The sequence below is a fragment of the Myotis daubentonii genome, chromosome 7, assembly GCF_963259705.1.
Source record: "Myotis daubentonii chromosome 7, mMyoDau2.1, whole genome shotgun sequence".
In the NCBI taxonomy this organism is placed as follows: domain Eukaryota; kingdom Metazoa; phylum Chordata; class Mammalia; order Chiroptera; family Vespertilionidae; genus Myotis; species Myotis daubentonii.
In genome coordinates, this window is record NC_081846.1 from 11,055,430 (window position 1) to 11,077,706 (window position 22,277).

Sequence of the window (22,277 nt, forward strand, 5' to 3'; positions counted from 1 at the left end):
TGAGATGAATGAAAATGTCCAAACTTTCAAAGTTTTTATTACTTTAAAACTCACCAAAGTATTTGAAGTTGAACATTATAATCCATATAAATTCCAAATTAATAATAAGTCATTTAGTACAATTATCACAGCTCTATAGTTTTGATTTTATTCTTACAATTTTTCCTACTTATAATTCTGCTCTTGTAAATAATAATTATTTGTAATATAGTGTTCATAATGATTGTTCTTAATTGTTGCATATTATATTGGATTCATAATGCATGATTTACTTAGGCTGTTTATAATTTTTAATATTGATATAAACGTAAATCTTCAATATTATAGGCCTGGTGCATGAAATTTGTGCATGGGGGGGCGGGGTTCCCTCAGCCCAGCCTACACCCTCTCTGGGACCGCTGGCTCCTAACAGCTCACCTGCCTGCATGCCTGATCACCCCTAACCATTCTGCCTGCCTGCCTGATTGCCCCTAACCCCTCTGCCTGCCTCTCTGATCTCCCCTAACCACCTCTGCCTGCCTGCCTGATCACCCCTAACTGCTCTCCTGCTGGCCTGATCACCCCCAGCTGCTCTCCCCTGCCGGCCTGATCTCGCCCCCAACTGCCCTCCCCTGCCGGCCTGATCACCCCTAACTACCTCTGCCTTGGCCCCCACCACAATGGCTTTGTCTGGAAGATGGCCGGTTGACCCAGTCTAATTAGCATATCACCCTTTTTTTAGTATAGATTATATAGGATAGGATTGCTTAAATGAGGGGGGAAAGTCTTTTTCAGCAGGAGGAGATGCTCTTTGCAGACAGAAATACATAATCCCTATATCTGGACTGATAGCCAGCCATATGCATTATACCGCCAAACCGGTTATTAAAAAATTGAGCCACTTTCTTATACCTTACACCAAACAGCTATTGCCCTTAAAACCCCTCCTCAGCCCTCACCTTAGGTTCTGCCTTTGCAGTTCACCCAGATTAGGTTCTGATTGGTCAGTTTCTATGCCAATCAGTATCAAAAGCTCTGCCTCCTAGGCAGCCATTGGCTCCTCACAGTTCACCCAAATTTGATTCTGATTGGTCAGTTTCTATGCCAGTCAGCATCAAAAGCTCCGCCTCCTAGGCAGCCATTGGCTCTTCTGGGAAATCCAGAATGGCCCTTGTGACAGCTGTCTCTCTGGGTTAATCTTGGGGCCTGATCCGAAGCCTCCACAGCAGCTGCTAATCAGGTCCTGCCTCTCTCTCTCTGGGCCTGATCCATAGCCGCTGCTGCAGCGGTGAGGTCCTTAGGCCTCCGGACCAGCACCAGGCCAGAGACTAACGACCTTGCCGTGCCTGCCTCGCCCCCCCTCCCCACTGCCGCCCCTCCCGCCCCGCCACCAGCCTGTGGGCCTCAGGGGAGGGACGGAGAGGTGCTCCACGCACTTCCTGGTGACCGGTCATCCCTCTGGTCGTTAGGTCGTGACAGCCCTAGGCTATCATTAGTGTAGATGATGAACTGTTGTACTTACTGTTTTTTCTTATTTTGACATATACTTATAAAATTGCAGGATAAATGTTCAGAGTGTGCATATTATTATGGCTCTCAATGCATATCACCCAATCAGCTTCCAAAAGGGATATGCAGTCCTTACCAGTAATGCATGAGTATACCAAATTCATCACAGCCTCAATACTGTTTCCTCCATTTTTTAATGTAAAATGGAACCAGTTTTAATTGTATTTCTTTGATTTGATTTTTTATTAGTAAAGAGTTTTGTCCTGCTCATTTGTTACTCCTTTTCTATGATATCTATTCAGATGTATTAAAAGTGATATAAAAATAAAGTACATTTTGGCTAGTGTGTTTTAACTGTGTTATATGAGTAGCTAGAAACAGCTCAATTTAAAATTTTGTTCTGATTACACAGAACTGAAGAGGCCAAATCTATTCAATGATATGTGTGTGTGTTTGTGTGTATAAATAATTTTTAGGTCCAAACTGTTTAAGCCCTTGGAAATTTCAAGAGTCTGACATGGCGGACCTGCCTGGTAATGTCCTCCTTCATTATACTGCAAAGGTCAGAGTAAATTCATGGATTGTTTATCTAGTTGTAACTAACTATGCTATCTATGAACTAGAATTTCTTTTTGTATTTCTTTTGTCATTTCAGTGGGTAATTGAGAAGGGGCTTGAATTGCCATTAAAAATTATTAATTTTCAAAGGAAGATGAGCAGCATTAAAAATAAAGGTGCACCTCTCATCTACAGTTTAAATGTGATCATTAGTCATCCCAGTAATATGAATAGGAATAGCTATAATGGGAATTTGTACAAATGAATCAACTTCAGTAAATGAAACTGTTTAAATTTTTTTCCCCCCTACTTTTTTGGAAGGAGCAAGAAAACAGAATTGCTCAGCATTTGCTTTGTTAATTTTTAAAATATGATGTTAGAAAACAAAAACAAAAAAGGAATGTTTATTTAGCATGGAGAAAAAAAGCAACCTCCTATAAGCATACCATTCTTAGTCATTTTTCCCTTGGACAAAAGGTCAGCAAGGACCAAGTGAAAGAGATCAAAGGTAGAGCTGGGAGAAAGAAAAGGGAGAAGTTGCAAAAACAATCAGTTGCCCTCATTATATTCAATGTTACATTGACCAAGAAAATGCTTTTGCTGTGTGAGATTATACATTATAGAACTTTTTCCTAGTTTAGTCTTCTAGTTTAGTTTAGTCTTCTGACCATAATTTATTACTTTGAATACTCATTTGTTATATCTAGCCTAATAAAATTTACTTATCAGTTGGAATTTCCCCCTAACTTTTTATTTTGATTAATTTCAAACCTAGAGAGAATTTGAAAGAATTTGAGAGAATTTGTAAGGTGAAGTCTTATATACTCTTCACCTAAATTTCCCAATTATCAATGTTTTTAAAAAGGCAAAAAAGTCTTCTTGCATATATTGGTTTAAAAGAGAAAGAAATGTAAAACTATGTGGTTGGTGAGTGGTAAGTTCTAGCCTTAGCTCATCTGTCAGATGACCAGCAGCAGTGACCTGCATTTGATGAGTACTTTAGAATCTAGTCCCTGATTCTTTTAAGAAACAATCAGAGACTAATAATACTAAACTTAATATTGTAGGCATCTTAGGACTATGCTATATACCTTTTAAAGTTATGGTGAAATGTTCCATCTATAGTTAAAGTTATGTTTTGTCTTCATTGTGCTTAGCTGTTTGCCATGTTATTTATTTATTTATTTATTTATTTATTTATTTATTTATTTATTTATTCATTCTTAGGCCTGCAAAAATTCAATCTGTCTTGATTTATCTACTAATTGTTTGCATGGAAGGTTAACAGGAAACAAAGTAGTAAACTGGGACATTAAGGTAAGTTAATGATAAATTGTAGGCAACTTTTTTGTAAGTTTACTGATTCTTTAGAAGGGTTTATGTTTTAAGCACCACCAGATTTATTTGAATAATAAGTCACCGTTAAAATGTTTACAGGATGAACAAATAAGTAGTTGAATGACTGATTTGCTTGAAATTTAGGTTTTAAACTATGCTGTCAGCTTAACAATTTTCATGATAAAAATATACTATCTTATTAATTAATTGCTCCACTTGTTAAGGTATTTAATACCTAAAACTATGTGGCAGATTTCAACCCTTCTGGTCACTTCAACACCAATTGAATATGCTTATTCTTGCAGTGGAACAAATCATTAGGATAATTTCTCCTGTCTAAAAATAAATCTATCAGTTAGTATTAATCCTCATGTTATTTCTGTGGTATAAATAAATAAATATTTATTTATGTGTTTATTTATTTATTTATTTCAGAGAGGAAGGGAGAAGGAGAGAGAGATAAAAACATCAGTGATGAGAGTACCATTGATTGGCTGCCTCCACTACCCTACTGGGGATCAAACCCGCAACCCGGGCGTGTGCCCTGACCAGGAATCAAACCATGACCTCCTGGTTCATAGGTCAACACTCAACCACTGAGCCACACCAACTGGGCTATAAATCTTTTTTCTCTTTGATTTTAAGAACAGATATCAGCATAGTAAGATTTATGATACACTTACCAATTTGTAAGTTAACTTTGGCTGTCACTTATAAGATTGGTTTTACAAGGCTTGTAAATATGGAGAGGTTGTATACAAAGTTTAGCTGGGTCTGCATGGCAGTTTAGAACATTTTAGCCGTTCATAACAGCTAATGTTATGTAGACTCACTATATGTGAGGCACCGAGCTTACTTAATCCCTGTAACAACTTTACAAAGTTGGAATTAATATCATCCTAATTTTAGAGACAACGAAACTGAGGCAGAGAAATTAGTAACATGTCAGAAGATTTTGAATATATTTTGTTAAGCTATTCAAAATAGTCACTTTGAACTTTGGTTGAAGCCACCTACTCCACCTTTTTTATTAAGTAAAAATAGAGGAGTCAGTCATATTTCTCCTGTCAAATATATTCTTTTTTCCCCCCATGATTTAGTCCCCTGTTCATTATGCCTGATTGCCTTTAGACAGTTTCCTCTTACATCCTTAGTGTTAGATTATAAAGTCAACTCATGTCATGTTTAGATTGCCTGTTTGGAATTCCTGAACTTTGGAAAATGAAGGTGCAGTAAAAATGACCTAGCTTAGTCTCTGTTGAGTATTGATTATGGTGACTTCTAAGGCTGCTCTTTAAAGCATATGCCCATACAAGGGTTCCTGTAGCTTAGACTGTTCCATACATTGCCTAAAGATTTAGTAAATTATAACCTCATACATACTGTCTAGTTATCAAATGACAAAATTGCCCTTGTTTTAAAGATTAAAATACTATAATTTTTTTTTTCAGGACATCGTAAACTGCATAGGTGGATTAAATGTACTCTTTCCTCTGTTGGAACAAATTAGCCACTTCAGTGAAGAACAGATTCCTGAAGGAATAAATGAAATAACAGTTTCTGAATTGATAACACCTGTAGAAGGAGATTGGGTGATACCGACCTCCCCAAAGACATCAGGTATTAAGATGAAATTAATACAAAATAGTCATTGAAAAATTGGAGAATTAATTGAAAATAGATTAAGATGTCTGTTAGGAAGAAACTTAACCATTTGTAGCTGAGGCAACCCATCCCTAATTTTACTAATGTTCAGAAAGTTTATAATACTTTAGTCAGAAGACTTAAGATGTTGGTTTTACTCTTATCCCAAGTTTGTACTTTTAGTGGAAATATGACAACATTGTTAAATTTATGGTAGAGAAAATATTGACATGTGCATATGCAATTGCTTCTTTCTCTGATATTTGTGTTCTATAAGTGACCGTAGAAGGCAAATTTCTTAAATGGATTTTTCTATGTTACAATAGTCATTATGATATAGAAAATATGATATAAAGTGATTAGAGTAATTATGATAATTAATGACATGTTCACAATTCCAGAGTCAAGACTAGAGAGAAGTTTAGTTGCAACATTTATCTTGATTGTGAAACACTTGATTCAAAGACATCCTATTAACCAGGACAATCTTATTCACTCCCATGGAGTTGCCACTCTTGGTGCCTTACTTCAGAAGGTGAGCTAGTCTAACATTATGTAGATGTGGCTGATGATTGTAAATAGCAGTTAGTGTTGGAGGTTTTTCTTCCTAATAAGTAAATATTTTTTTTTAAATTACACTATTACAGCTTGTTATGTTAGTGCATATAATTTATTTCACAAGTAGATTTTAAGAATCATTAAATCACCTTATACAAGAATTACTTATCTTACATACTAGGACCTTGTTTGTTAGCTTTGTTATTTGGGATATTTGATTAATTCATAACAGTAGGAAAATATGTTCTAGCAGTACTTCAGAAAAATTGTCTTAAGTTGTTTATGTTTTTCTAACCAACATTTTTATATTTAGTAGATGTTCTGAATAAATTATTTGAAATTATAGCTTAATAATAATGATTATTTAAACTGAACTTTACAGAAACCTTTTCTGTTTGGATTTCAGATGCCAAGCATCTTGATGGATGTTAATGTATTGATGGCAATTCAATTACTAATTGAACAAGTATCATTAGAGAAAAATATGCAGCTCTTGCAACAAATGTATCAGTATTTACTTTTCGACTTTCATATTTGGAACCGTGGAGATTTTCCCTTTAGAATCGGTGAGAGCAGGCTGTTAGATATAGTTTTATAGTTGTTTTGGAAATCTATAACTACATATATGACTTAATGATAGGTATATCATTTAAGAGTGAACTTTCTGTTTTAGGTCATATACAGTACCTTTCCACCATCATCAAAGACAGCAGGAGAGTTTTCAGAAAGAAGTATGGTGTGCAGTTTCTCCTAGATACCCTCAGGATTTATTATGGGTATGATGTCCTTATGCCATCTCAGTTTAATATTTTCTGCCTGCTACTTGATTGGAATATCTAGATTGTTTATTTTCCAGCAATTCTAATATCCTTTAACTTCAGAGAGGCAGGATAGTGTGGAGGTCAAGATGAAAAACAATGAATCATATACTTTGGGTTTGAATCTTGTGTTTCCTCAATTGACTAACCGCAGGCAAATTACTCAACTTTTTTGTGCTTAAGTTTTCTGTTCTGTGAAAAGGATATAATAAAACTGAGATATCTTATGGTTGTTTTGAGGATTAAATTAAATGAATTAATAATGTATGAAGCACTTGGAATTGTGTCTGCTACATAGTGAGTGTTGCATAATATATACATTAATGTCTTTGTCATTGAAACTCTTAACTTCAGAAGGTTTCCTGTTTAGAAAAAGAAGCCAAAGATACTGTAGATTCCTTTTTTAAAAATTAAATTTATTGGAGTAACATTGGTTAATAACATTATGTTATGAGTACTAATCATAACATGGAAACATCTTTTTTAAATTAATTTTTTATGTAAAAACTAGAGGCCCAGTGCACAAAATTTGTGCGCTCAGTTAGTATTTGGGGGTCGGGGGGGGTCTCTCAGCCTGGCCTGTGCCCTCTCACAGTCCGGGAGCCCTCGGGGGATGTCCAACTGCTGTGGAGGTGGGAGAGGCTCCTGCCACCTCCGCTGTGCTTGCCAGCTGTGAGCCCAGCTTCTGGCTGAGTGGTGCTCCCCCTGTGGGAGTGCACTGACCACCAGGGGGCAGCTCCTGGATTGAGCATCTTCCTCTTGATGGTCAGTGCGCATTATAGCGACCAGTCATTCCTCCATTCGGTAGATTTGTATATTAGCCTTTTATTATATAGGATACACAAATATAAGAATTTTAAATTTCAATTCTTGCACTTTTACTTTCTCTTTCAGAAGTGATTGTAAATATAGTGAGCTGTCTCTAGATGATATTCGGGCAATAAGGACTTCTTTGTATGGACTAATTAAATATTTTCTGTGCAAAGGTGGGACTCATGAAGAGATACAAAGTATTATGGGTTACATAGCTGCTATTAATGAAGAAGAACAGGTATTGTGCCCAAGATGATCTGATTTTTCCTTTTAACATTTAAGTTTCTGTATCATCATCTTTTAAACTTATATATGTACTAGAGGCCCGATGCACGAAGATTCTTGCAAGAATGGGCCTTCCTTCCCCTAGCTGCGGACACTGCCTTCGCTCTGGTCCAGAGCTGCCTTTCTGCCTTCCCACGCTGCCCAGAAGCCAGGAGTGGCTGGGGCGTGCGGAATGCCTGTGGGATGCAAGTGTCCTGCCCAGCTGTTCAGCGCCTGCGTATTCAAATTAACCTAACATCTTTGTTGAGTTAATTTGCATACTCACTCCTGATTGGCTGGTGGGCATCGTGAAAGTATAGTCAGTTTGCATCTTTCTCTTTTATTAGTGTAGATAATAAACATTCTAACAGTAAAATGTTTATAGTGTCACATATAATATTATACAGTTAAATAAGTAAAATTTATCTCCTAACTGAAAGTTTAATAAACTAGATGTCAGTGTACTAAAATATTTTAATGAACTAGAAAGTAGGATGTGAAAATAGTTGCTTTGTCTGGCAATTCTGAGCCTATTTTCATAGGTCACATAATGTACATTTACCTATCATCAGAGTTACTGGGCAGATTTTTAACATGAATTTTAACATAGATTCATAAAAATTTTGCATAAAGTAAATTGTAAATGTATTTCTGTCTTTATATACATTATTTATTTATAGCTCAGAACTACTTTTTAATACAGTGGTTCTCAATGTTTAGTTAGCTTTACCTGGGAACTTTTTATAAATTAAAAGATACTACTGAATCAAACTCTCCAGGTGATTGTGGTACATGGTAGAATCTGAGAACCACTTGTATAAAATATACAGATCAGGAATTCCTCTTCCCACTTGTACATTTGAAAATATATGTTCAGAAAGATTTGGAGACTTAAAAATTTGTCACACTGCTGATATACCTGGGACTAGAAGAACCAAGTGTCTTTACTGCTGTTTCTGTGCTCTTTCTATATCCCACTCTCAACATCAAATTTGAGGCGCTTTAATTTATGTTGACTTAAATATTTTTCCCTGTATCATGAAATACTCATTGTTTACCCAATGGTCATATGCCGTTACAATTGGTATTATATAGATAAGTGAACTTTGGCAGTTTCCCTATAAGGTCGGACTACTTCAAATGCTTCTTATCATTTAGAATAATGAATAGCCATCTTATTAAATGTTAGCTCTATTGTCACCTGCTATGATTCATTGCCAATGACATTTTCTTGGCCAATTCAAAGAATTATTTTTTGAAAACTTAACTCTGTATAGAACAATACCAGCCATTCTAGGTTTATACTGACAAACCAATTATCATTTTTACTTTTAGCCTAATGGAGGCAGGGGTAAGAAAAGTTTATAAATAATTATGAAACAAACAAAAAAAGAGCATGATAACATCTATAAGAGAGAAACAAAGTCCTATGAGGTTTTCATACGAGAGTATTACATAGTGAGGAGACCAGGAAAGGCTTTATGGAAGAGATTGCTTTCATATGGATAAAGCGGAATAGGTATAGTTCAGCAGGTAAATGTGGTAGTGAGAAGATATACAAAAGGAAGTGGAATAAATCAAAAAGCATAATGGAGTGAAAGGCAGGGTTCAGAAGACATCAGACAGTTTAGTTAAGCTAGAATATTAGGGTATGTAGGATTTAGTTAAATTACTGTTTGTGGTTTATGGTTTTGTTTGGCTTCCATATCTGAGTGTGGTCATTTGATTTGTGTTGTTTGATTTTAAAAGCTCTTTGGAATTTTGGATATACTCTTTAGTCTCCTGCGTACCAGCCCAACTAGAGGTCAGCTTTTCTTACTGCTGTTTGAACCAGGAAATGCTGACATACTTTATGCCTTGCTCTTAAATCAGAAGTACTCTGACAGACTAAGAGAAATCATTTTTAAGGTACATTTTTCAGATGTCTTTATATTTTGGGACAGTAATGGTATATGAATTTACTTGGAATATATACATTTTATGAATGTAAATCTTTTTTATATCTACTTCTAATTATAAATGTCACATTTGTTTTGATATATATTTTCCTTGTTTTTGTTTGCATATTAAAAAAACTATATTGTAATCTTATCAACAATTTCAGTGGAAAATGTACTTTGTTATACCATCCTCAATATAAAATCTCTCATCTCTATTTTCACTTGTGGTGGGTCTACATGGCAGATCATAATTAACCTTATATAAGCACTATTTGTCAGGCACTTGCAACAACTTCATGAAGTGTGTATTATTTTCATCCCCACATTTCAGATGAAGAAACTCAGGCAGAAAAAATTGTAATTTGTCTTGTCAAAGAATATAGAACCTATTTTTATTAAACACTCTAGACTATTCCAAACTCTGAACTTTGGCTGAAGCCACCCACTACACCTTTTTTATTAACTAAAAGCCGAGGCAGTCATATTTCTGTTGCTGAATACATCCTTTTGTTTTTTTCATGATTTATTCTCCTGTTCATTATGTTTAATTGCCTTACAACAGTTGTTTCCTCTTAGAGCATTAGCGTTACATTATAAAGTCTACTTATGGGTCATATTTGGATTGCCTATGTTGAAATCCCTAAACTTTAGAAAACAAAGGTACACTAAGAAGTGGTCTCTTGCGTTTTGGTTGTGGTGACCCGTGAAGTCACTCTTTAAGGCATCTGCCCATACAAGTGTTCCTTTGTGGAGATGAGATTAAATGTTATTTCTTTAAAAAATGGCTTAGGAAGGATTCTTCATGATATTATTTTCAAGATTACCCTTTCCATATATGGTTTCAGTTTCTCTTTTTGAAAAATGTTGATCTCACTCTAAGAAGTATGGGGTTCCTGATTTAGTACCTATTTTAGCATATTGATAGGTTGCTTTGCAAGCTATTTCTTTGTTATTAAAAATTATTTTGATAACTGCTACATAAATGGATTACTAGACTAATCTAGAAGATCTTTGTTCTCTTTGAGAACACACTATTATTCCTCTTATAAGCTACAGGGTTTGTTTCCATATATGCCTTAGCCATTAAAAGAAAATGTATATTATTCCTTTCATCTGCTAAGAAGTACATGTAAACTAGAATTTTAAACATATTAATTATTCTAACACAGATGTGTCTTAGTCCAATTTATTTTTCAATTATTTTTGAATGATAATAAGATATAGAGCACTCCTCCCTATTAGTGCTGGGTTTTTTTTTTTGGGGGGGTATACTTAAGAAATACGATTATGTTTCAAAAAACATATTACACCAATATTTTATTCAATATTAACCTATGACACACTGTTCTTAGTTCTCTATATTAAGAAGACTCTATTAAAATTGTGACCAGGTTATGGAACAAATGTTGAAATGTACAAATGTATATGAACGAAGTAAACAACGTATTCGACTCAGAGAAGTTGGCTATTCAGGATTGGGACTCCTTCTAAATGAAACACCTGTTAGTACTTCTCTCATTAAAAACCTCATCAATCAAATCATAAATACAGGTATGACTAAGGGTAATGGTACTGATGATATTTTTTAAATATATATTTTTTAATCCTCATCAGCGGATATGTTTTCATTGATTTTTTGAAAGAGAGAGGAAGGGGTTGGTTGCCTTCTGTACGTACTCTGACCAAGATCAAACCCAAAACCTTTTGGTGTACAAGACAATGCTCCAACCAACTGAGCCACCCAGCTAGGGCAATCCTGATTATTTTTAAGGAATGTTCTTCATAGTAGCATAATTCTATTTGATGGTTCTCATCCCTGCCCCCCTCGAGGTTTTTCTCCCTCCTTCCTCAGCTTTTTAAATTACCTGTTGTTGTTTTTTAATATGTTATTATTGATTTCAGAGTGGCGGGGGTAAGGGAGAGAGAGATAGAAGCATCAATGAGATAATCGATTGGCTGCCTCCTGCACACCCCTTACTGGGAGGTATCGAGCCCACAACCCAGGCATGTGCCCTGACCAGGAATTGATCCATGACGTTACAGTTCATAGGTCGACGTTCAACCACTGAGCCATACTGGCTGGGCTTAAATGACCTGTTATTTGATTCAGCAAGGCTTTCCTTGGGTACTGTTTCTTATGTGCCTTTGTTTCTTATTTTCTTCCTTGGTCTAACACAGTGCCTTACTTGGTAGGCCTTTACTTAATGTTGATTGATTAGTAAATAATTGAGTCTCTATAATAAGAAATGGACACTAGAGAAAATATATACAAAATACTTTATCTTTTTTCTTTTGGGAGCTTAAATTGTTAAAGGCAAAATTAAAACGTCAGATAATCCTTTTTTATAAACTATTTTTTTTTTTTAGTACATACTAAAAACTATAAAATTATCAGATACTGGGGGTTCAAAAGGTAAGATAAGGTCTTTGTCTTGAGTGGTTTACCATCTTGCTGATAAGACAAAACATGTACTTAAAAATATAAGTAATAGTATAAGACCCAAGTAGTATGGACAGTATGTTCAGGCAAACAAAAGAAAATAATTATTATTTACAGTTTACTCGGGAAGATGTCAAACATTCTAAACCTCTTGTCTTTGTAAAATTTAAACATATCTGTAATAGTCAAAACCGTATGTTACAGGTATAAAAACAGACACATAGACCAAAGAACATAATCAATAAACCTATGTATATATGATCAACTAATATTTGACAAGGTGTCTAATAATACTCAGTGGGGAAAAGGTAGTTTCATCAATAAATGTTGTCAGCAAAACTGAATATCCACATGCAAAAGAATGAAAATGGACCCTCATCTTATACCATTCACAAAATTTAGCCCAAGTGGATTAAATATTTCAGTGTAAGACCTGAGCCATAAAACTGCTAAAAGAAAACATACAGAAAAGCTTCTTATCATAGGTCTTGACAGTGGTATTTTGAGTATGATACCAAAAGCTCCAGCAAAAAATGTCAAAACAAGTGAGACTACAACACAGGCTTCTGCACAGCAAAAGAAACCATCAAAATTAAAAGGTAACCCACAGAGGGGGAGAAAATATTTGCAAGTTAAAATCTGATGAAGGGTTAATATTCAAAATATATAAGGAAACTGTACAACTCAACAGCAAAAAAGTCCAATTAAAAAATTAACATAAGGACCTGAATAGCTATTTTTCCAAAGAAGATGTACAAATGGCCAACAGGAACATGAAAAGGTGCTCAACATCCTTAAATATCAGGGAAATGCAAATCAGGCCACAGATACCACTTCACACTTGTTAAGATAGCAATTATCAAAAAGACAAAAGAGGAGTGCTGGTGAAGATGTGGAGAAAAGAGAACCTTGTGACCTATTGGTGCTAATGTAAATTGGTACAGCTATTGTAGTAAATGGTATGTAGGTTCTTCAGAAAATTAAAAATAGAACTACTCTATGACCTAGCAATCCCACTTCTGGGTATATATCAAAAAGACATGAAATTACTATCTCTAAGAAATCTTTACCCCCATGTTAATTGCATCATTATTCATAATAGCCAAGACATGGAAATATCTTAAGTGTTCATTGACAGATGAATTGGTAGAGAAGACATGTTATATATAAATATACACAGTAAATATTAGCCATGAAAAGGAAGGAAGAATCTGGAGAGTATTCTGCTAAGTAAAATAAATCAGGGGACAAATACTGTCTGATCTCATGTGTGAAATCCAAAAAAATTAGATCATAGAAACAGAGTAGATGGCGGTTACCAGGGCTGAGGGAGGTGTAGGGGGGAGATATGGGTGAAAGTGGTCAAAGTGTATAAACTTTTAGTTACAAGATGAGTAAGTCCTGGGCATCTAATGTACAGCATGGTAACTATAGTTAATATTGTGTACTTGAAAGTTACTAAGAGCAGATCTTGAATATTTTCACCATACACAGGAAAAAAGGTAACTGAGTTGATGAATATGTTAACCTTATTGTGATAATCATTTTACAATATATACACATATCATCAAATCATTATATACCTTAAATTTATACTATGTTATGTCAATGATATCTTAATAAAGTTGGAAAAAAAATAAAAAGGCATTTGTTGTTGACAGCAAAAAATAAAATGAAAATGAAGCAATTAATTCAACATTTATATAACACCTACAGTTCTTTCTTTGGTTATCTCTGGAATTTAATTTTAACTTTTTCTTTTTTTCCCACCACAGATCCTGCTATTAATTTCAAAGATCTGTTATCTGTGGTATATATATCTCACAGAACATACATAAATGTCAGGGTGGTCATCTGCAGAAAGGTTAGTAAACTTTAAGATAGACTTTAAAAATAGCAGTGTCATTTGAATAACTTTTAGATTGAGTGTTATGCACCAGATGTAAGTTTTAATATCTGTTATTTTATAAATGACATTTTATGGTTTCCTTTTTTGATGTGAGTTAACTTCATGTACAAGCATTTAGCATATGAATTTGTTCTTTTGAGCTTATTACATGGGCTCCTGGAAATATGCCCTTTCAGAGTCAAAAATTTACAGCCAAAGAGTAGTTTCTTTATTAAGGACTTTGAATGATTATGACCATTTCTAATACGTTTACTATATTTTTGAGTTTCTGAAACTTAGAACTTTGTGGAAAGAATTTTCTATAATCTGTTCATGACTATTCCAACAATGATTTGCCTTCAGTGCACCCATTTAACCTTTAACTAAGTCAACAATTAGTTATCCCTTGAGATTCTTTACGATTCCTCCTCTCTACTCCACTGGGAACCACTGACCTGTCTAGCATTTAATTTGCATCCTTGCTTTTCTTTTCCTGATTAGGTCACAGTAAATCAAAATATATATCTTTCTCTTGAATGGCTACTTAGTTTTTCAGTTTTCGCTGTTCTATTAAGTATTACTTGGTTCTTTGTTGATGGGCATTTAGGTTGATTCCTCTTTTTTTCCGTGTTAATAAACTTCTAGAAAGAACATTTTTTGCATATCTTTATTTGTGGTGATATATCTGCAGTACATAATCCATGAAATGGAATTGCTGTGTCATAGGATATTTATAGTTTACATTTTGATGGATTTTGCCATATTGTTCTTGAAACAGGTCTTGTAAATGGACCCTATCCTTTTAGTGAGCGATTAGAAACAGCTGTCCATGCAATCTAGTTTGTGTGTGTGTGTGTGTGTGTGTGAGATTTTTTAGTAGTAGTTTTATTTTTTTTTCTTTATTAAGGTATTATATATGTGTCCTTGTCCCCCCATTTCCCCCCTAGCCTCCCCCCCCCACTCATGCCCTCACCCCCCTGGTATCTGTGTCCATTGGTTAGGCTTATATGCATGCATACAAGTCCTTTGGTTAATCTCTCCCCTTACCCCCACCCTCCCCTACCTTCCCTCTGAGGTTTCAAAGTCTAATCGATGCTTCTCTGTCTCTGGATCTGTTTTTGTTCATCGCTTTATGTTGTTCATTGTATTCCATAAATGAGTGATCTAGTTTTTATCCAAGGAAAGCTTAATCTGGAAGAAAAAAGAATTGGTATACTGCACCTTTAGAATAATGGTAGCACACTGATTGATAGCATTAGTGAAGAAAGAAACTCCGCATTTCATTGTGCCTTACTGCTTTCTATATCAGCATCAATGTACATTAGAACTATTAATATTGAAGTTCCTATCAAAATTATTCATCTCCTGATGTGAAACCTGTCAGAGTTAGAAATTCTGATAAAAGAGATACTCTAAACACTAGGAGCCAAATTTCCTTTCATCTACATAGAAGTTTATTGGCTTTGTGTTAAAAATGTCTTAAGGATCTTACCTGAGTTTGACAGTGTTTGAGACTTGTTTTTAATTTTCCCAAAAAGTGAAATCAGTTAGAAAGTGGAAATCATACACATTGCCACATCTCTTTAATTTCAATTTCTCATTCTAGTTAAACAGCAGCTTCCATTTTATTGGAATTAGTTTTTCTGGAATTAAAATTTAGTTTTGTTTTGTTTGCACAATATAGAGTGAATGAAAAAAATGTTTTTGCCAAAACAACCATCAACTTTGCCTGGAAAAAAAATTGAGATGGGAAAACATTATTCTTGAGGCCCTTAGGTTCTGTCTAAGTGTCTTGTTTGTCCTATTTACTCCCCTAACCCTAGTACCGAACTGTGTCTGCCACATAGTAGATGTTCAGTATTTGCTAAACAAATGTAATAGGCTCATGGTAAGTATTTAGTTAGGAGGATATAACTTTATTAAATTTTAATTATACCTTTATATTTTCTCTCTGACCAAATTAAATGAATAACATGAGTGTGTTGACATGTGGAGGATTGTTTATCTTTCTTTATCTTTCAATAAATATTTGAGTACATCTTTACTCTGTAATGAAATATGTGGATTAGTTTCAAATATAATGTCTGCCTTCCAAATAGTTTCTAACCCAGTTACAGACATAATTTTTTGAAAATTTCTCATTAAGTTACTTTGTCATTAAAATAACTGAAAAGAAATTGTTTTTGATGTAAAGGACTGTATACTTTTTGACAAATTTTGTGTTCTTAATCTCTTTGCAGATTTTACAGATTTTACAGTCCCAGCCAGATGCAGCACATCAAATTTCTCAACAAGTCGGTTGGCAAGACACTTTAGTTAGGCTTTTTGTTAAAGCAAATTTTGAAAATGGAAATACTTTTCATAAGCACAATAGGGCTGTTTCAATGAAAGACAATGATAAAAATATATCAGCTGAAGATATCAAGAGGAACTTTGATGAAAAGACAGACGATGAAAAAATCAACTCTTTTGCCTCAGCTAATGTGTCTTCTGATCAATGGAGTTTGGATGATAGACACTCTTTAGATTCAAACACACCATTATTTCAAGAAGATAGCTCTGTGGGAGAATTGTCTTTCAAATCAGAGAATCAGGAAGAATTCTGGCACAGTAACCCTTCACATTTGAGTTTAGATCTTAGTGGAATTGACTCATGTGAACTGAGTGATAGTGGCAGTCAAATGCCAGATAGCTTGCCTAGCACGCCATCCCCAATAGAGTCTACTAAATCATTTTCTGTGCAATCTGACAAAGAAAGCAGCATCACAAATGATACGGGCTTTTGTGATGACTTCTCTTTACTTGAAAGCCAAGAGGTAAAATACCTTATTTGTCCAAATGCTGTTTTTATTTTTATATGTCTATTATATACTTCTAATCCTTAGAAATGTATAATTGTTAACAGTTCCATTTTATATTCAGGTTCTAAGTTTCATGATCTCAGATATTAGAAGCCTGTAAGTCATTAAATTGTCTTGAGAACAAAGCCAGTGTCTTACTTATCCTTGTATCTTTCTAGGACCTACTAGTAAGGTTCCAGGTTCATCCAGGCACTTTAATAATATGTTAAAGGATTACAGTCAGTATATGTGATGGTTCTTCTGTACTTTTAACACTAATATTAGATTATTATTAACCTTTAATCTAATATTACTTTATATTTTTTATAGAGATGTGAGGAAGAGCTTCTTCAATTACTGACAAATATTTTGATCTATGTAATGTGTAAAGGACTAGAAAAGTCTGATGATGATACTTGGATTGAACGGGGACAAGTGTTTTCGGCACTAACTAAATCAGTAATATCCAGTGAGCTACTTCGACCATCAGATGAAATAAAACTAATGTAAGCATTCCGTTTTTGACTTCCCCTCTCGTCTTGAAGTGGACCAGAGTCTAAAATATTTTATTGAACATTTATCCAGTATTCAGTGGATGTAGAAAAAAGGAGAACCTTTGTTTTCAGCCCCTTTTTTGGCTGTTGCCCTTCTATTGGGATCTAAAGAGAAATCAAAACTAGCTCCAGTGTGAAGAGATTTAAATCTTAAATTAATTTGGATTTTAAGTCATTATATATTTCCTGTTGTTTAAATTGTTTTCTGCAGTACAAAGCACTGGGTGCTTGTGTTCTACGGTCTTGTCCATGTTTGAAGGTTTCCATGCTAAGGGAAAACAGTAGTGTTTTCATGAAAATTACTTCTCTAAAGCATTGAGTTCCCTATATATGATAGATAGAACACTAGTAGTACACTAGAAGAGAGTTACTTCTTTCTTTTTCCACAGAGCTTGACCCACTATAAGTCATAATAAGGCTTCCTTTTCTAACCTAACAATTTCAGCTTTACAGAAACTTTTAAATATTTCATGGAGACTTGAATGTCAATTATTTTCATAGCTTTTTTTAAAAAATATATTTTATCGATTTTTTACAGAGAGGAAGGGAGAGGGATAGAGAGTTAGAAACATCGATGAGAGAGGAACATCGATCAACTGCCTCCTGCACACCCCCCACTGGGGATGTGCCCGCAACCAAGGTACATGCCCTTGACCGGATTCGAACCTGGGACCCTTGAGTTCACGGGCTGATGCTTTATCCACTGAGCCAAACCAGTCAGGGCTTCATAGCTTTTTAATAGTCAACAGGTAACTTTTACTTTGCCATTTAGTATTAGGTGTGTTAAAAATAGATTCTCCAGCCCTGGCTGGTGTAGCTCAGTTGGTTAGAGTGTCGACCTGTGTACCAAAGGGTCGTGGTTTTGATTTTCAGTCAGGGCACGTGCCCAAGTTGTGGGTTTGATCCCCAGTTGGGGTACGTGCAGGAGGCTTCCAATGATGTTTTTCTCCTCCTCCCTCTCTCTCTAAAATCATTTTTTTTGAAAAGATACTCCAGAGATTAAAAAGTTGCTTTATTATTATTAAATTCTATCCAAGTGTTCTGTGATACCTGCCAGTGGTAGTGTATCTTTGGAGGTATAGTCTTAGTAAATAATAACTGTTTTTTAAAATATCCTACTATTTTTCTAAGTTTAAAATGGTTTTAAGAGGGCTGTTTTACACTTAGTTTGCTGCAGAAGATGTTAGAATGGGCAGTCACAGAAAACAGAGAAGCAAAAACTAATCCAGTTACTGCTGAAAATGCCTTCCGACTCATGCTGATCATACAGGACTTTCTGCAGTCAGAGGGACTAGTTAATTCAAACACGTGGACTGAGAAGGTATAGTAATATTTCTTTGGCAATGAAAGACTCTTTTTTAAGGACTTTATTTAAACAAATTTTGTATCCCCTCTTTTCAGAGTATTAATATTTAATCAGATGCAATAAACATGGATAAGATGTGATAGTCACAGATTTTGTTAGCTTGTTACTAGGATAAGTCTTTTGGCCTTTACTAACTGTACATTGAAGTAGTTTTGAAATATTTATAATTGGTATTAGTGTTGGGGAAAACTCATCATCAGTAGATTAAAGAACTGAATGTTTTTCTTTTTCAATTCTTCCTCTGCAATAGCTTTTAGAGGATACGATGCTGCTCTTCGACTGTCTGTCAGTGTGGTATTCTGAAAGTCCATTATGGGGAAAACTCTCTCAAATTCAAATCCAGTTGCTTCTAGGATTTATTGGAAGGGGTAATTTGCAGGTTTGTCAATTCTTTTACACATTTTCTATATTTGCAAGTAGTTTAGGAATTATTAGTGTGATAACTAGATGATATGTTTCCAGTGTTTTAATTTTTTAAATTAGTTCCAAAATATTTATGATTTAATTCTTGTTTCAGTTTTGTGAGTCAGCTAATTATTTTTTCCTGATTTTTATGACTCAGTATATTTTTAAAATTTCCCTTTAAAGTGTGTATATATCTATCTATCTATCTATCTATCTATCTATCTATCTATCTATATATATAGCTTATATTAGAAGGCATTGCTCATATCTATATTTAATGAAGCTAGAAGCTATACTGCTTGCATAGACTATTTATATATGTGCAGTTTAGGCAAATTATTTACTTTTAAAATATATTTTTTATTGATTTCAGAGAGGAAGGGAGAGGGAGAGAGAGTTAGAAACAGACTGAACTTACAACCTGGACATGTGCCCTGACCAGGAATCAATCCATGACTTCCTGGTTCATAAGTCGATGCTCAACCACTGAGCCACACCGAATGGGCTAGGCAAATTATTTTTTTAAGTCGTTCATTTCAAAATCATATTCTGGTACTCTACTAATCCACTAGTCCAGTTTACTTTCTATTTAATACTTTTTCATTCATCATACACCTACTGAATATCTACCAAGTATTAGCATTTTTGAGAGAGAGAGACAGAGAGACATAAATTTGCTGTTTCGCTTATTAATTCATTGGTTGATTCTTGTATGTGCCCTGACCAGGGATTGTACCAGCAACCTTGGTGTATCAGGATAATGCTCTTATCAACTGAGCTCTACCTGGCCAGGGCAGGATACTTAGATTTCTGATCAAGGACTTGGTCTCCTTGTGTACCTGTCCTTTATGTATCAGAGTGCTTTTGATTGCAAATAGCAGAAACATCAAGTCCAACTGACTTCTTAAGATTTATTGGCTCATGTAATTGAAAATTCCATCGTTCATATGAGTTCAAGGCATGATTCAGTCAAGGCTCCAGTTCCATTTATTTGCTGTTCTTGCAGCACTGCTCTCCATCACATGTCCGTTGGTCCTAAGTTTGGCTGCTCTTACTGTTGCAGAATGGTTGCCAACAGCTCCTGGGGCTACGTGCTTCCTTATTCATATTCAGAGAAAGTGATTGCTTCTTCCTGCAGTCATTGTTGGTAGACAGTTCTTCATGGGTCTCTGTGTTTCTGCATATCTTGTAGAGACCCTGGATGCCTTTGTTATGAATGGTCTTTCTGAGGATGCATGTATAGGGAACAGCTTTGGAAGGCAGAGAGCATGTCTTCCCTCCAGAGCAAAAGGCAGGTTTGTTTACTGTCCAGCATAATAAAGATAATGTCTCCCTGCCAGGCAGAGTTTAGGCACAGTTACTACCACACGTAAAATATTTGGGTTCCCTGTGCTCGGGGTTCCTCTCTTATAATGCAACCATTGTGTGTGCAGGCATCATCTAGTCCTATTCATCCCTCACCAAGGGAATTGCAGTTGGGGGAACCAAGTAACATGCAAAAGAAGGCTTTTGCTAATGCTACAGATCTTTGTTTCTGACCCAGGAGTCTAATGTCTTCTGCCAGTATCTATGAAACTATGGTAGACTAACTTATTAGCTTGAAGGTGAGATAAATTCTGAGACCCTTCACATTTTTTAACAGTTACGTAAAAAAGTTCTGAACTTGCACTGATAAGGCTGAATGAATTCCTGAATGAATCCCTGTGACAAAGACAATGACATGAGTTGATTGAACGAGTCACTGTGGCAAGGGGTTGGAAGTTTGGCTTTTAACCTTTAGGACCTATTATTGGAACTAGAGATGGAATCATTCCCCTATCCTTGCAGACTATAAGAGGAGTGGAATGGATGTTGGATTAATTATCCACCACAACTTTATTGCATATTCCAAATTAAACATGTGATAGATACATTTATAATTTCTTAAAAAAAAAACTTCAAGAGTGAAAGAACTTTTGCTCTCACTAAATGTTGGCTTTTTTCTACTCTGTCTTACCTATTTTCTTTAGGTTTGTGCAGTGGCATCAGCTAAGCTAAACACCCTTCTGCAGACCAAAGTGATTGAAAGTCAGGATGAAGCATGCTATATTTTAGGGAAGCTAGAACATGTTCTAAGTCAGTCAATCAAGGAACAAACGGAAATCTACTCATTTCTGATTCCCCTCGTCCGTACCCTGGTTTCCAAAATTTATGAGCTTCTCTTCATGAACTTGCACCTGCCTTCCTTACCTTTCACCAATGGTAGTTCCTCATTTTTTGAAGATTTTCAAGAATATTGCAGTTCAAGTGAATGGCAAGTTTACATTGAAAAATATGTAAGTTTTACCTTTTTTGAGTGAAATTTTTCTGCTAAATTATTATTTTTATGAAAGTATATATTAAATTTTGTATATATTTTTATAAGATTATACCTTATATGAAGCAGTATGAAACCCATACATTTTATGATGGTCATGAGAACATGGCGCTTTATTGGAAGGATTGTTATGAAGCCTTAATGGTGAATATGCATAAAAGAGACCGGGAAGGAGGAGAAAGCAAGCTCAAGTTTCAGGTAAAAATTGTTAAGTGTTTTAGTAGCTAGTGTTTTTTTTTTAATGTTGATTTCAAGTAATAACAAGCCTGAACTTTGAAAACAAATAGTATGTCTAATTGTCTACAGTTATTCCAGAATCGGAAGGAAAACATTGATCAGTAACAAAAATTTAGTAGTGATTATGTAAAAAGTCTATTAAGCTGATAGTAGGTTTCTCTAAGGAGTCTGGATATAAATCAGTGCTTAGAGGGGAATTTATAGCATGAAATATTTATATTAGAAAAGAAGAAGGGCCTTAAATTAATAATTTAAGTTTCCACCTTAAACTAGAAAAAGAAAAGTAATCTAATTAAATTAGTCTCTAAGTCAATGAAATTGGAAGTAGGAAAACGTAGAGGAAATCAATGAAACCAAAATCTAGTTATTCAAAATATCAATAAAATTGATAAATTTCTAGCCAGATTTCCAAAGCAAAAAAAGAAAAATGAAAAATAGCCAATACCCAAATAAAAGGGGAGGTATTATCACTGACTTCACAAATATCAATATGATGATAAAAGATTACTACAAACCAGTCTATGAACATAAATGACATGACAAATGAAGTGAATCAATTTCTTGATAAATACAAATTTCCAAAGCTAACACAGTAATAAGTAGATAACCTGGATAGTCTTCCGCATGTTAAAGATAATTGAATTTATTGGTAAAAACAAATAAACAAACAAACAACTTCCAAAAGGGCAAACTTCAGAAGTAGGTTGTTTCACTGGCAAATTTTACCAAACATAATGGAGAAATTACACCAGTTCCTCACAGTCGCTTCA

General features: G+C 34.8%; 1 protein-coding gene across 7 annotated transcripts in view; it reads left to right on the forward strand.

The window, feature by feature from the left end:
* The window catches only part of NBEAL1 (neurobeachin like 1), a 110,432-nt gene that overhangs the window by 42,009 nt on the left and 46,146 nt on the right, over nucleotides 1-22,277 (forward strand). For all 7 annotated transcript variants that reach the window (XM_059702868.1, XM_059702871.1, XM_059702873.1 and 4 more), the window contains 16 exons: nucleotides 1,965-2,050; nucleotides 3,274-3,363; nucleotides 4,836-5,004; nucleotides 5,430-5,563; nucleotides 5,993-6,152; nucleotides 6,260-6,362; nucleotides 7,299-7,455; nucleotides 9,231-9,389; nucleotides 10,813-10,972; nucleotides 13,637-13,725; nucleotides 15,990-16,565; nucleotides 16,920-17,095; nucleotides 18,311-18,464; nucleotides 18,760-18,888; nucleotides 20,924-21,229; nucleotides 21,319-21,468. In XM_059702868.1, the coding sequence (XP_059558851.1) occupies nucleotides 1,965-2,050; nucleotides 3,274-3,363; nucleotides 4,836-5,004; nucleotides 5,430-5,563; nucleotides 5,993-6,152; nucleotides 6,260-6,362; nucleotides 7,299-7,455; nucleotides 9,231-9,389; nucleotides 10,813-10,972; nucleotides 13,637-13,725; nucleotides 15,990-16,565; nucleotides 16,920-17,095; nucleotides 18,311-18,464; nucleotides 18,760-18,888; nucleotides 20,924-21,229; nucleotides 21,319-21,468 (2,798 nt within the window). The remainder of the gene's footprint in view (nucleotides 1-1,964; nucleotides 2,051-3,273; nucleotides 3,364-4,835; nucleotides 5,005-5,429; nucleotides 5,564-5,992; nucleotides 6,153-6,259; nucleotides 6,363-7,298; nucleotides 7,456-9,230; nucleotides 9,390-10,812; nucleotides 10,973-13,636; nucleotides 13,726-15,989; nucleotides 16,566-16,919; nucleotides 17,096-18,310; nucleotides 18,465-18,759; nucleotides 18,889-20,923; nucleotides 21,230-21,318; nucleotides 21,469-22,277) is intronic.